At 35.8% G+C, this 13,729-nt stretch overlaps 1 protein-coding gene across 1 annotated transcript in view; it reads right to left on the bottom strand.

Annotated features, from left to right (window-relative positions):
* Positions 1–13,729, bottom strand: part of PIAS1 (protein inhibitor of activated STAT 1) — a gene marked incomplete at its 5' end in the record, with an annotated part of 118,818 nt that overhangs the window by 29,384 nt on the left and 75,705 nt on the right. The window contains 3 exons of the mRNA XM_082846250.1: positions 2,913–3,018; positions 10,869–11,003; positions 11,651–11,741. Coding sequence (XP_082702376.1) covers positions 2,913–3,018; positions 10,869–11,003; positions 11,651–11,741 — 332 coding nt within the window. The remainder of the gene's footprint in view (positions 1–2,912; positions 3,019–10,868; positions 11,004–11,650; positions 11,742–13,729) is intronic.

Raw genomic sequence — 13,729 nt, 5'->3', positions numbered from 1 at the left:
CTCTGGCCACTTTCCTCCTTTGTTCTCTCCACTTCAACTCTATTGGCCTTGTCTCTTGGCATATTCTCCTCCCATCTGGGGCTTACCTCCTCCTCATCCTTATAATTGTGTCTTAAACATCACAGCACCAGAGAGGACTATGTTCTCCTGCTGTTACCTCCAGAGTTCCCTGTCTTTCTTCTTTAAGACACATGTCACAACTGTAATTCACTAATGACTTGTACAATCATTTAATTCTGTCTTTCCCACTGGACTGCAAAACTTCTGACGGATGCAGAGACAGTATGTGTTTTGTTTAAGGCTACAGTCTCCTGTGCCTGGAACACAGTAGACTCTTAATACAATTTCTTGAATGAGAAGAATAAATGAATAAAAAATTAACTTTGGGCAGGAAACGGGACATTTCCTCCTGAGATTGAAGAGAATAAATAAGGATGGGTACAAATGAAGATAAGTTGAAAAGTAGTTTTGTGACATTAAGGAAGAAATGGGCAATTTAGACAAGTCACATCTTATAGCACCGATTTTCTTGCGCTGTCTGACAGTGTTGAAAGAGGGGGAATATTGTTTAAGTATGGCTAAGGTTTAAAGTGATTGCTAAAGGGAAAAAGAAGAGGAGACAGGAACTTGACCAAGAATTAGTAAAGGACTGCTTTGTGATAGTGGTGAGGGGACAACTCTACACGAAGACGGAAACCACAATACAAAAATCTACTAAATCAAATGAATCAGCGTGGATTTCTCTGTGAAAAGTCTAAATACCATTGACTTTATTTCAAGAATAATGTCTGATTTGACTAATAAAATTTTGCCAGTAGAATTCATTGATAAGATTAAGAATGACTTACAATGAACATATTTGTGGGTAATTTGATTCTACAAAATATCTGAGAAACCCACCAACATTTTCTTCTGTCAAGTTGTTTCACACAATCTTTTAATTACATAATTAATTTGTTGGGTAACTTATTTCTTTAGAGATAGCATAAAGGCAAACAATCTGTTCTTTAGTCAATTATGACAAATGTTTTATTGGTAGGATCCAAATTAAAGTTTTGTTGGTTCCCCAAGCCAACAAGATAAGATACAAAGTTCCACAAAAATCCAACCCAATCTGCAACTACTCTCCACCTCCAGGATTTATTAGAGATGAAATAAACCACTTTTGAATTAAGTAGCTTTTGCTGCTTAACAGTGGCTAACAGTGGTTTGCTCTAGTAAATAAAATAACTCTAGGCTCACCTTCCCACTCTCCCTCCAGATGGTGCCACAGCTGCAAGCGGAGAAGAATTTACAGCTTGAGCAAAGACAGCTTGCCTTATTATTATTATGCAACATAACAGCTTCATCAGCTTTCAGCTTTATTTCTTGGTATGACCTTTTCTACACAGGCTCACACAATTCTGTAATACTTTCTGACTAAATGAAATTCTAACGCTATGTGGCAAATACGAAGATTCTCAGGAGAATGACCAGAATGGAGTGTGAAAAAAGAAAAATTCTTCTCTTGTGTGCTCCTTCAAAGCAGGTGTCTGTCCCTCCTCTTCTTTCAGGATCCCCCACTCATCTCCTTGTCCTTGCCAAAAGGTGCTTCCACTCCCCTAGACCTCAAACCAGACCTCTAGCTCTCCACTGTCTATCAAGGAATGCCTACAGAGGCATTAGCCACTAGTGTGCTCCTCTTGACTCAGAATATTTTCAATTTTAAAAGGACCCTTTTTATACAGAAAAATCCTTCAATGAACTCTTGAGGGTATACTGATATTCAGAGGTAATGGGATCTTTTAATCCAGCATAGAAACAGGTTAGAAAAAGAGATAAAAGCTATGTCGCAAAGGGAAACAAGAGGAAAGGTGGTCTTACTACCTTAGTTTCTTTCTACCAGAATGTTCCTAACTACAAATCTGATAGTGGGCTTCATTAATCAACTCACATCAAGAATCCTTAAAGGGTAGCTATCGAACCCCCATCTGTAAAAGCTTTGTTCTCCAAGTGCCCATCCCCATCCCCCAGTCCATCTATCTCTCACAAAGAAGAGAATAAAGGAAGAACTTATTTCAACTCTTTGGAAAGGCCACCAACCTCTGGCCTCAAACACTGAGGCCAGAAGAGTCAATGTGCCCCTTGCTACCTCTCAAGTTCACCTGAACAAAAGGAACCATCTAGTTATTCCTACCTAAGAACCGAGATTTTGAAGGAGCTTTAGGTTATGATGTGGTATAAACTTCTTGTTACAGATGAAGAATAAGAGATTCAGAGTACGAGTAGACTGACTTTCCAAGGCCACATAACTGGTTAAAAGCAGAACCTACTTCATTATTATATCTACCACCCCACTGACTCTCTTTTTACTTTGTTAATGCAGGGACGTTGTCATCACATATCCTTGGACATTTTTCCTGGATAAACCTTAAATATAAAATAACTCTTGTAAAATATATGCCAAGATTTCCTTTCCATCTCCTAGAATTCCTGAACACTTATTTATTTTTATGAAGCTTTGGTAAAATATTCTTCTGTATTCATGTACTGACTTTACAAAGTTAATTTTAAGATCAGTAAAATATAAACTATAAAATATACGTCATGACAAAGATATTAAAACTACTCTTTTTTTTTTTGGCCCCGCCACACAATGTGTGGCATCTTAGTTCCCCGATGAGGGATCGAACCCGTGCCCCCCGCAGTGGAAGCGCAGAGTCTTAACTGCTGGACTGCCAGGGAAGTCCCTAAAACTACTCTTAAGTCTTGAATTACTCTAGCTCACAAAACAAAGTTTTCAGTGTTTTAATCCACTATGACAAGCTCTAGTAAAAAAAATAAACCCTAAAATTTCTTGAGTTGAAAAACACTATTCTAACCTTTACCAAAATAGTTCAGCTGCATAAATAAAATAAAGTTATCATACGTACTTAAAGCTCTAGAATGATCCGGATTCCTTATTCCCTTTGCTCGTAACCTCTGAAGAAGAACTGTTGAGGACAACTGTTTTACAAGATATACTGCCATGGAATAGTTCTGGAAAAAAACAAACAAAAAAAAAGATGTAGAAAGCAAACAACATACGTAAGTAAATAGGTACATCTATTTTAATCCCACAATGATAGGGAAAGAAAATTAACACCTGTTTAAAACACCTACTGTGCGCCAAGCACTATCTTAGGTGTTTTCATGAATGGTAATTCATTTAATCTTAACCAAAAAGCTGCTGAGGTAATCCTATTTTTATGGATGAGGAAAGTGAAGTGTAGAAAAGTAAAAGAACTTGTTCTAATTTTGCAACTTTCAAGAGATAATGCCAGGTCTGTCATGCTTCTGTATTACCTGACTACCTATGCTTGAAGTTAATCAATTTAGGCACTTATGTAAAGAACATTGTTAAAAATAAATATAAACCAATGCCAATAAGATGTCAAAGTCATCATAAAACATATTTAGCAGGTAGCAGTAGCTATTTAAAAAATTAGACTGGCATCCTAATCCATTTAATCTCTCTCTATGCCTTTAACTAGTTTTGAAAAGACCCTACTTGGGCTATTATCACAACAAGCAGAGGGAATATTAAATATTTTCAAAGAGAAGCTGATGGTTTGGCAAAAGAACAGATGAATATCCATTACCAGCAGAGGGACTACCCAGAGATGGTACTAGGAGAAGGGGGACAAAGAAAATAGTTTATCAACAAGCCAAGGCAAAGTAAAGGGTACATGACTGGATAAGAGGAAGAAAAGAGGGCTGAGGCTTATGAAGGGTAAGAGAGAGATCTAAATGAGAAGGCCCACTTTCCACTTGGTGTTGGAATCAAGAGATTTGGAAAGAAGCAAAAGGAAAAATAATTATTACCATCTTCTATTTATTAGCTACATACAGTTTTACACACACTCTTAATATATACTATCCACTTCATTTAAACCTCAAAGAAGGCCTGTAAGAGATACGTAGGGCAAGTATCTTTCTAAGTAAAGGACTGATAAAATGGAGGCACACAAAAATGCTTTTAATTTTAAATTTTAAAAAATATATGTAATCTGCTCATGATCATGCACCTGCCTGATGACAAAGGTGGCACTAGAAATCAAGAGGAAAGTGAAGGGACGTCAGGACAATGGACTAATGGCCAAGGCCAGTGTAGTTCTCTATAGTTCTTGACTTCACATACCATTTGCTTTGACCCTCCTAACCTAGTCCAATGTACATTCCAACTTTCAGTTACTTTCACACTTTGGAAAATGCATCCCCCTCTTTTGGCAAGAAGAGAATATATTGTACAATACCCTCTGGAAGGTCAAATTTTCACTTAGAGTTCAGAAACCTATCCGTGTTCACATGCTACACATTTTCCAGGAAAAAATGAAGTATCAAAAAAGCTAATTTGGGAGGGATAAATTAGGAGTCTGGAATTAACATATGCATACTACTATATATAAAATAGATAATCAACAAGGACCTACTGTATAGCACAGGGAACTCTGCTCAATACTCTGTAATAACCTAAATGGGAAAAGAAGCTGAAAAAGAATGGATATATGTATATGTATAACTTGAATCACTCTGCTGTACACCTGAAACTAACATTGTAAATCAACTATACTCCAATATAAAATAAAAATTAAACATTTTTTAAAAGCTAATTTACTTTCATTAATAAATCCCTTAATTTATTAATGAGGAACAAATAACCTTAAAACTTACCAAAATTTTAGACACACAACATACCAATCTAATATAAAACTAAAAAGCTCCTTTTAGAAAAAAAATCCTTATTCACCTTTATTATTTGATTAATGGTTCAAGTATGATAGAAACTGGAGAAATGCTAATTAACACTGTGAAATTATTATATATACTTACAGCCTGAATCTTCAGAACTAGTAATCACCCTAAGGCTTTATATAAATTTTTAAGGAGAGGTCAAGTAGAAACTACAAGTTCAGTGAAAAGGTATGTTCACTCTAGTTGAAACATGTAAGCAGATATTAAAAAAAAAAAAAAAGGAAGCAAAAAGAAGGTCAGGTATTAACAAACACCACTTGTACCGATAATATGGAATTAAATTTTATATCACATGAAAGAGATTCAGCAGCAACCCCGCCAAAACTCCACCGTGGTATAATATCTCTCCTAGGTACATGATACATTGTTCCTGCTAACACTTCAAAGTACTACTTAACTCCAACTACTGAAATATATTGCATTACACTGATGTTTTTGTCAAATGCTTTTTCAAAGTCTTCAAAATTGTCTATCAAGTTTATAGGACGTTTTCTTCATTATTAAGATATGATCTCATTTAAGTGCCCTTTACACCAGTATCTAAATAACTTCTCTACAAACAATGACAATTTAATAAATGGCTAGATGCAGTGATTACTCTGAGGTAGGATAAGAAGTTACAACATAGTTCACTTATTTCCTTCAAGCACTGTACTAGCTCTTCTTTTTCTCTTATATTACAATTTTTAAAATTGAGCTATAATTGACATGTAATATTGTATAAGTTTAAGGTGTACATCTTGACTGAATAGAGTTATAATATATTGTAAGACGATTACCACCATAGCATTAGCTCTTCCATTTATTTCCTTTGAAGACATAATGCTAACACTTCTCAATGGCAACTAATAATACAGAAATTAATCCCCAAAACAGTAAGAGATCCTACATGAACTATTCAGAGTATCTTCACAAGCTGAATAAAACTAGGATCAAAAACCAATCTAATAAGTTATCTTTTGGGCTTCAGAAAAGAATAATTTTCTTTCAGTGTTTTATTTCAAAAAGAAGGTCTCCAACTTGTAGATCATGGTCTACACAAAGCTTACCTGGGAGATCTTCAAATCACTGAAGATTACTGTTTTCTTTCTGAGGTGTGGAAGGCTTCCCATGGAAGAATATTTCCCCCTCTCCTCTAGTGCTATATATCAGCAACCACATTTCCCTCCTCTCCCACAGTTTGACTTCTTTCATAGTTCACTGTAAACACCCTGGTGTTTATATACTTTTCACACACAGACAAAACCCAAAACATCTGCAATACCCTCTTCAAAAAGGGGGACAAAAACAGGGAGCCCAAGGTACACTAGAAAAAAAACATTTAAAAGGATTTTAAAAACCTAATAGTGACATACTGATTAGGTAAAGAAAAAATATATAACCTTGATAGATCCCAAAAAAGGATTTTGATAATATTCAAAATCCATTTCTCTCAAAGATATACAGTAAAAAAGAGGACCATAGGATTATGTTATTGCTATAATTAAGTTCTATCAAAAATTAATAGCCATTATAATACTTAATGTTGTGACACTAGTATTCTCATTAACATTAAGGAACAAGCCAAGTATGTCCACTAGCACTCACATTACTTAACATTGTTCTGAAGGTTCTAGACAGCACAGAGAACAAGAATAAGAAATTATGGCCTAAGTATTAGGATTATCATTATTCATATAATGATACATCTCAGACTCAAAACTGCCTATTTGGAAATACCAAGAAACCTACTAAAAAGCTATCAGAACCAATACGTGAATTTATGTACTAAGTAAATATTCAACAATAACTAGCTTTTAACTAAAACAATAAATACATTTTTTAGAAAATATAACAGAAAAAAGATCTATTTACAGTAGCAGTAATAATAATAAACAACACAAGAATCAATAAAAAATATGGAAACTTTGTAAGAAGAAACCTATTAAATTACTGAGGAACATGAAAGAGGATTTGAATAAATGGAGAAACATACAGTTCCTGAAATAAGGACATTAAATACTGTAAATAAGTTAATCCTCTCTAAGTTAATATACAAATTTTAAAGGCAAGCTCATTTATTCCCAGAAAGATTTGGGGGAATAATGCAGGGGAATATGTCTTACTCCATGCAATTACTTTTTCAACATTTTCACTCTCCTCAATGCCCCGATTTCTTCTCTCACTCTCAGCAGACTTCTCTCACCTCCTATCTCACAGACTTAAGAGAATTCATCAGATCAGAACTTACCACCTCTCCAGTACCAATCATATACATGCATCCAATCCTTTTATTCCACTAAATAAAGAAGTTGTCCCTCCTAGCTACAATGAGTTAGTTAATGAAATTCACTATTATTTTTCTCGTGTATATTTAATCTCTTCCTCCCAAGAAGATACCTGCCATCATCCTTTATACATGTTTAACACTCTCCCATTAAAGCAAACAAATAACTCTCATCTCAAATTTCCCTCCAGCTCAGCTGTATCTATTTCCAAAGCTACCCTTCTATAACTCACTATCTCCACTGCCTTACCTCTGCCTGGTCACAATCGGGCTTCTCCTCCCACCATTCACCAAAACAGCTCATGCTAAAGTCAACTTTATGTTTCTAATCCAAAAAAGTATTTTTTTAGATTTCAACATACTTGACTTCTCAACATCTGTTCAGTACTGCTTACCATCTCCTTTTTTTTTAATAAATTTTATTTTATTCACTTATTATTTTTGGCTGCACTGGGTCTTCGTTGCTTCGCGCAGGCTTTCTCTAGTTGAGTGGGGGCTACTCTTCATTGCAGTGCGCAGGCTTCTCGTTGCAGTGGCTTCTCTTGTTGCGGAGCACGGGTTCTAGGCACGTGGGCCTCAGCAGTTGTGGCTCACGGGCTCTAGAGCACAGGCTCTGTAGTTGTGGCACACAGGCCCAGTTGCCCCGCGGCATGTGGGATCTTCCCGGACCAGGACTCGAACCCGTGTTCCCTGCATTGGCAGGTACATTCTTAACCACTGTGCCACCAGGGAAGTCCCTGTCCTTCTTCTTTGAAACTCCTCCCTTGGCTTCTCATACCCACCCCCCCGTTCTGCCCCACATCTCTGGTACTATTTCCCCATGTCCTCTGCAGGTTCATTCTCTTCTATCCAGTATTAAAAGTTATAGTTCCTCAAGAATGGTAAGCCTTCAACACTCTCTTCTTTTTACTTGTTACATTTCCCCTAACCAATGTCAGCCTGCTTGTATGGCTCTAGTAACCACCAATATGCAGATGACTCATTTTCTTTTCTAGCCCAAACTTATCCTCTGAGCCTATATGCCCAATGCCTCTTCAGAATGTCTCAAAGGCATCTCGAACTCAAAAGCTTCAAAACTGAACTCATGGTTGTCTCCATGTAGTCCTCCAATACTCCTTCCTTCAAAGCAAAGCAAAGCAAAACAAAACGCACCTAAATTCAGTCCTTTTTCAGTGTTTCCTCTATCTCAGTAACATTATCATTTACCTTGTCACTCAAGCCAGAAACCAAGGAGTCATCCTTGACTTCTCCCTTTCTCTTAGCCCCTATTTCTAATCTATCACTTAGTCCTACAGATCCACCAATTTATCTCCATCCCCAGTGCCACCACTCTAGACTAATATACTATTTCTCTCACTAATGCTTCAGCAATAGTTAAGAGGTAACCTCTATGCATGACTCTGGTCTCCATTCAAGCTGTTCACCACTCTGAAGAGTGGCCTTTTCTAAACAGAAATATGGCCCTGTAAACTTTCTGCTTAAAAAGAGAATATCCTTAACATTAACATTACCTCAAAGGCCCTACACGGTTTGGTCCTTTTTTACCTCTCTAGCTTCATCTTGTATCCTGTTCTTCCGCATTCTATGTACTCTAGCAATTCCTCCTCCCTTTCAGTTTCTTAAGAAGAACTAGGCTCACACCTGCCAGTGGACTACTCTGAATGTTGTTTTCTCTGAACCTTTCACCTGATTCCTTCTACCCTTCTCTCAGCTCTTAGCTCAGTCATTACTTCCTCAGGGAAGCCCTGCCTGACCTCTCTCTAGTGCAAAGTGGCCTTTAATACTCTAAAATCACCACACACATCTTCTTTATATTACTTATAATACAGTTCACATTTTCGTGTGTGACTACCTGCCCCCTAGATCCTAAGCTCCAAAAGAGTCAGGACTTTTTTTTCTCACTATGGTACTGCCAGTCTTCAGCAGAGTGCATGGAATATAGCACACATTCTATAAATTTCAAATGAATTAGTGAATAGACATGAGCTCATATCATAAAACTGTAATAATCAAAACTATTCTGAAATTGTGCCGGAAAAAGAATGCTAGGCTAAGAAACAATACAGAAAAGTTCAGAACACACACAGGATAAATCAACGCAAATACGTAATAATGGTGGCTTCAGAATTAGCATTTATTTAGTCAATGGTATTAGAACTGGCTATTTAAAAAATTAAATTTGTATTTCACACTACACATAAATTCACAATGGATTAAATATTTAAAGGTAAAACTAGAAACCTCAAAAATCAAGAAAAAAATATAAACAAATTATTTATGTAAGATTGGGAAGGGCAGACAGACTAAACTTGATGGAGGCTGACTGGAAAGACTATAAAGAAACAAAACTGTGCAACTAGAGATTATAATACTAAGTGAAGTAAGTCAGAAAGAGAAAGACAAATGCCATATGACATCACTTATATGTAGAATCTAATATATGACACAAATGAACCTATCTATGAAACAGAAACAGGTACGTAGAGAATAGACTGGTGGTTGCCAAGGGGGAAGAGGGTAGGAGTGGGAGTTTGGAATTAGCAAATGCAAACTGGTATATATAGGATAAATAAACAACAAGGTCCTACTGGATCGTACAGGGAACTATATTCAATATCATGTGATAAACCATAATGGAAAAGAATATGAAAAATAATGTATATATATATGTAAAACTGAGTCACTTTGGCGTACCGCAATAATTAACACAACACTGTAATTCAACTATACTCAATAAAAAATAAATTAAAAAAAGAAAAACAAAACTGGTTAAGATTTGGCTCCATAATAATTTAAATCTTCTACACATTAAATAAAGGGCAATAAACTAGAAACAAACATTTGCCACATGTAAAAGAGGGTTAAATCAATATATAAAGAACTCATAAACAATAAAAACAGCAATACAGAAATAGATACTGATATGATTTTTAAATGTGAATAATCACAAACATAAAATATGTCCAACCTCAATAATAATAAGAGGAGTACAGGGGCTTCCCTGGTGGCGCAGTGGTTGAGAGTCCGCCTGCCGATGTGGGGGACACGGGTTCATGCCCTGGTCTGGGAAGATCCCACATGCCGCAGAGCGGCTGGGCCCATGAGCCTTGGCCACTCAGCCTGTGCGTCCGGAGCCTGTGCTCCGCAACGGGAGAGGCCACCACAGTGAGAGGCCCACGTACCGCAAAAAAAACAATAATAATAATAATAAGAGGAGTACTAATTAAAACAATGTGGTACCACTATTTACCTATTAAAATTAGTAGAGATCTTAAAGAAAATAAAACTCAATGTTATCCGTCGACAGGCACGTGAATAAACACAAAGTCAGAGAATAAATCTGTACAACATCCTTTGGTAAGGCAATCTGCCAATGTACACAAAATTTCTTTAAATTCTGATGCTCTTTGACTCAGCAATTCCACTTCTGGGAATTTACTCTAAGGAAGTTACCATGTATGTATGCAAAGTTAGAGCTACTAGGATGGTCTTCAAAATGTTCTTTGAAATAGTAATCAATCAACCAAATAAATGTTCAACAACAGGGAACATCATATTGGAATATGATGTAGCCATTTAAAATTTTGCAGATGAACATGAAATGACATAGGAAGATGTTTCTGAAAATTACTCAGTGAAAGTTATCAGGTTATAGAACACTGGGTAGGGCAAGATCCCATTTTTTTAAATGGGAACATGTTGAAAATTCATTGTGAGACAAAAATAAATCCTTTTGCAACTCATTTTATTTACACAAAAGCTCAGGTAGCCATGGAGATTAACCATTCCTTATAATACAAAGATCTGGTAGAAACAAAAATTTACTTACTCTTCCAATTTCTGCAGTCCATGAAACAACAATGGTGTTTGGTACAGTTGTGGACAATCGGACAAGTGAGGTGATATTAATTGGTCGGCTGGGTCGCTTTGGTTCCACACCATTTTTAGTAGGTGGAAGATAACCCTAAGGATGAAATATAATTTATTTCTACTTATTACTTCCACAATCATTTCAACTTCCATTCCTTAAAAAAAAAAACCTACAAACTACATATGAGAAAATGAGTATTTTCATTTAAAAGTAGAGAAGCAAACGTTTGTAAGAGTTTCCTGTATGTTTCTCTAAACAACCATACAGTCTCATAGTAAGCCTGAGAAAAATACTGGTGGCAGAACTTAAAAATCTCTAAAATTTAAGAATCAGGTTGAATTCATAAAGAGCTTGGATAAGTATATAAGGACTATTTTAAAGGTGAACAATAACAGCCCCCACTCCTCTGTTAAAGGCACAGCATTCTTCAAATCTCTATTCAACCAAAGCTTCCAGACTCACACGAATACATCTGAGGTTTTGTTGAAACAATCTCGTCTTCCCAAAATTCAGTAAAACACTAAAGCTACCACACCCAACTCCTAGACTATGTCTCCATAGCTAATGTCACAGCTGTTAATTGTACACAGTTGGTACAAGTGTTTCACTCAGTCACATGAACATATATCCAAAATAAAGATGTTTTCTTAACGAAAAATATGATTAACAACAGCTGTGATGACTTATTTGCTAGCTATGTTGGCAATGCACTTTTTAAAAAAACAGCTTTTGGGACTTACTGGAAGGCTGCAAGGTTTCGTATTCACTTTCACGCAAAGATTGGGTGGGAAGTGATCTTCTTGTGGACAACTGGTCTCTGATAAACAAAACCTAAACAATAAAGGACAAGTTTAATTACCTTTATTAAAGGATGACACCACATTAATATTTTTGTTCCACAGCTAATCTAAAAGATGGTCAAACTTAATAACAACAGCAAAAAACTACTAAACCTGAATAAATACATGAAATAGGTTCAAAATAAATAATTCTGTCAATGTAGAGTTTCAGTGGTCACAACTACCAACCTGTAGTTCTCTTCATAATATTTGAAGTCATTTGTTCAAGCATGTTTTGGGGGGGAGGAGGTGGGGAAGTGCTCTGTGGTTGAATAAATTTAAGAAATTTTGAATCAAAAAATAAATTACGTTTCCTCCATATAGAACTTCTCAGAGCTAGGCTAACAATAACTGTAACTTTTTAAGAGGGAAATATAAATATATAGTAGTTCCCAAATTTATTTGTCTGTGAAACATTTTTTTGGTTCTCAGCAGACTATACTGAAAATGCTAGAAGTCCATCCCCAGGATCAAGTTCTGTCCACCAAGCCCAGGTACTCCATTATTCCCTGAAAACTGAAGATGCTGAATAATAACATTAATTGTATTATATCCATTATAATATAATATCCATTATAATATCCATTATATCCACATGTTAGAATACTATTTTAGAAACTCATGAAAACATTTATTTCTAAATTAAATGCGTTATCTTTTGGGAAAACCAAGGACAACTACATAATTTGTACATTCTCACTCCATTCTTACATAGATCAAGAAATAAATTATTAATTTGCTATTTAAGACAACTATTCTTGATTATTATACTTCCTTATTCCCAATATAGAGCTGAGGCTCATTCCACTTTACAGAATGTTCACAGCACCTTTGAGTTACATGTTAAGAAGAATGCTATCTCTGAATTCTGTGAAATATTCATCATGCACAAACACCTTCTCTCAACATCTTGATCTGCCTGCCATGCAATCTGTGTGAGGGAGTGTCCACAAAATGGGACAATTTTCTATATAAAATGTTATGGGTACATATAAATATATGGTCATCTTTAAGCAGGGACAATCTGTAGCTTCCATTAGATTCTCAAAGGGGTTAGAGATCCATATAAAGGTTGAGAATTACTAATCTACAAAGATTTTCTCAAAATATACTTAGCAAACAGATGTCAAAGCCCACAAGATCATCTCTAACCCCAGCAGAAGCTTCTATTACAGGCCAGTTCTTTACTTTGCAACAGTAAGAGGATGCCATAAAGCTTTTAATCAATTACTCCAATGCAGAGATAAATTAGCAACGTGAACCTGGCTGCCTGAAGCTACAGAAAAGCAATAATTTATATGACAAGTTGACTGCTATTCAATTAAGTAAAAAGTGAAAATCTAAATCACCCTTACAAACCGAAGACAAAAAAAAGATTTTAAAAATGGGGAACAAGAGCAGAAAGTTTCTATATAGGAGTTCATGGGGGTGGGGAGGGGAAACAGATAAATGAAAACAGATTAGGAATCTAATAGAGAAAATATTGATCCTAATTCTGACCAAATTGTTTTCATGTTTTAGATAAAGACTTATAATTAGGATAGTGGAAGGTATACACTCCCAACTTAATACACTGGGATTGCTGTAGGGGGTGAGGAGGGGATGAAAACAATTTAGTAAAATACAAAGAACCACCTAACAATTACCAAATATAATACAAAATGGTTGTTTTTTCATCAAATTCTGGAGATAAATTTGATGGCTAAGCCATTTTTAACCGTCAAGATCCCCTTAGAATCTCTGAATTTATCTTAGAAAGAAAACCTTCCTTTGGAATGTGAACCATACCTCTTTGCTGCTTTAAAGAATGCATGTGTACGTTAGTACTAAGGATAGTAACTAGATCTTTTGTTTTAGAGCTATGGTTTTCAAACTTTTTAGTCTTGGGATACTCTCCTCAAATGAAAACTAACCCAGAAGTCAAACATGTAGAACAGACCAAAGCCACATTACTTTGGTTCAGAGTGTGTGTATATGTGT

The sequence above is a fragment of the Leucopleurus acutus genome (genome assembly GCF_964270905.1).
Source record: "Leucopleurus acutus genome assembly, chromosome: 1".
NCBI lineage: Eukaryota > Metazoa > Chordata > Mammalia > Artiodactyla > Delphinidae > Leucopleurus > Leucopleurus acutus.
The sequence above is the reverse complement of the archived record's forward strand: the minus strand, read 5'-3'. Positions and strand labels throughout refer to the sequence as shown.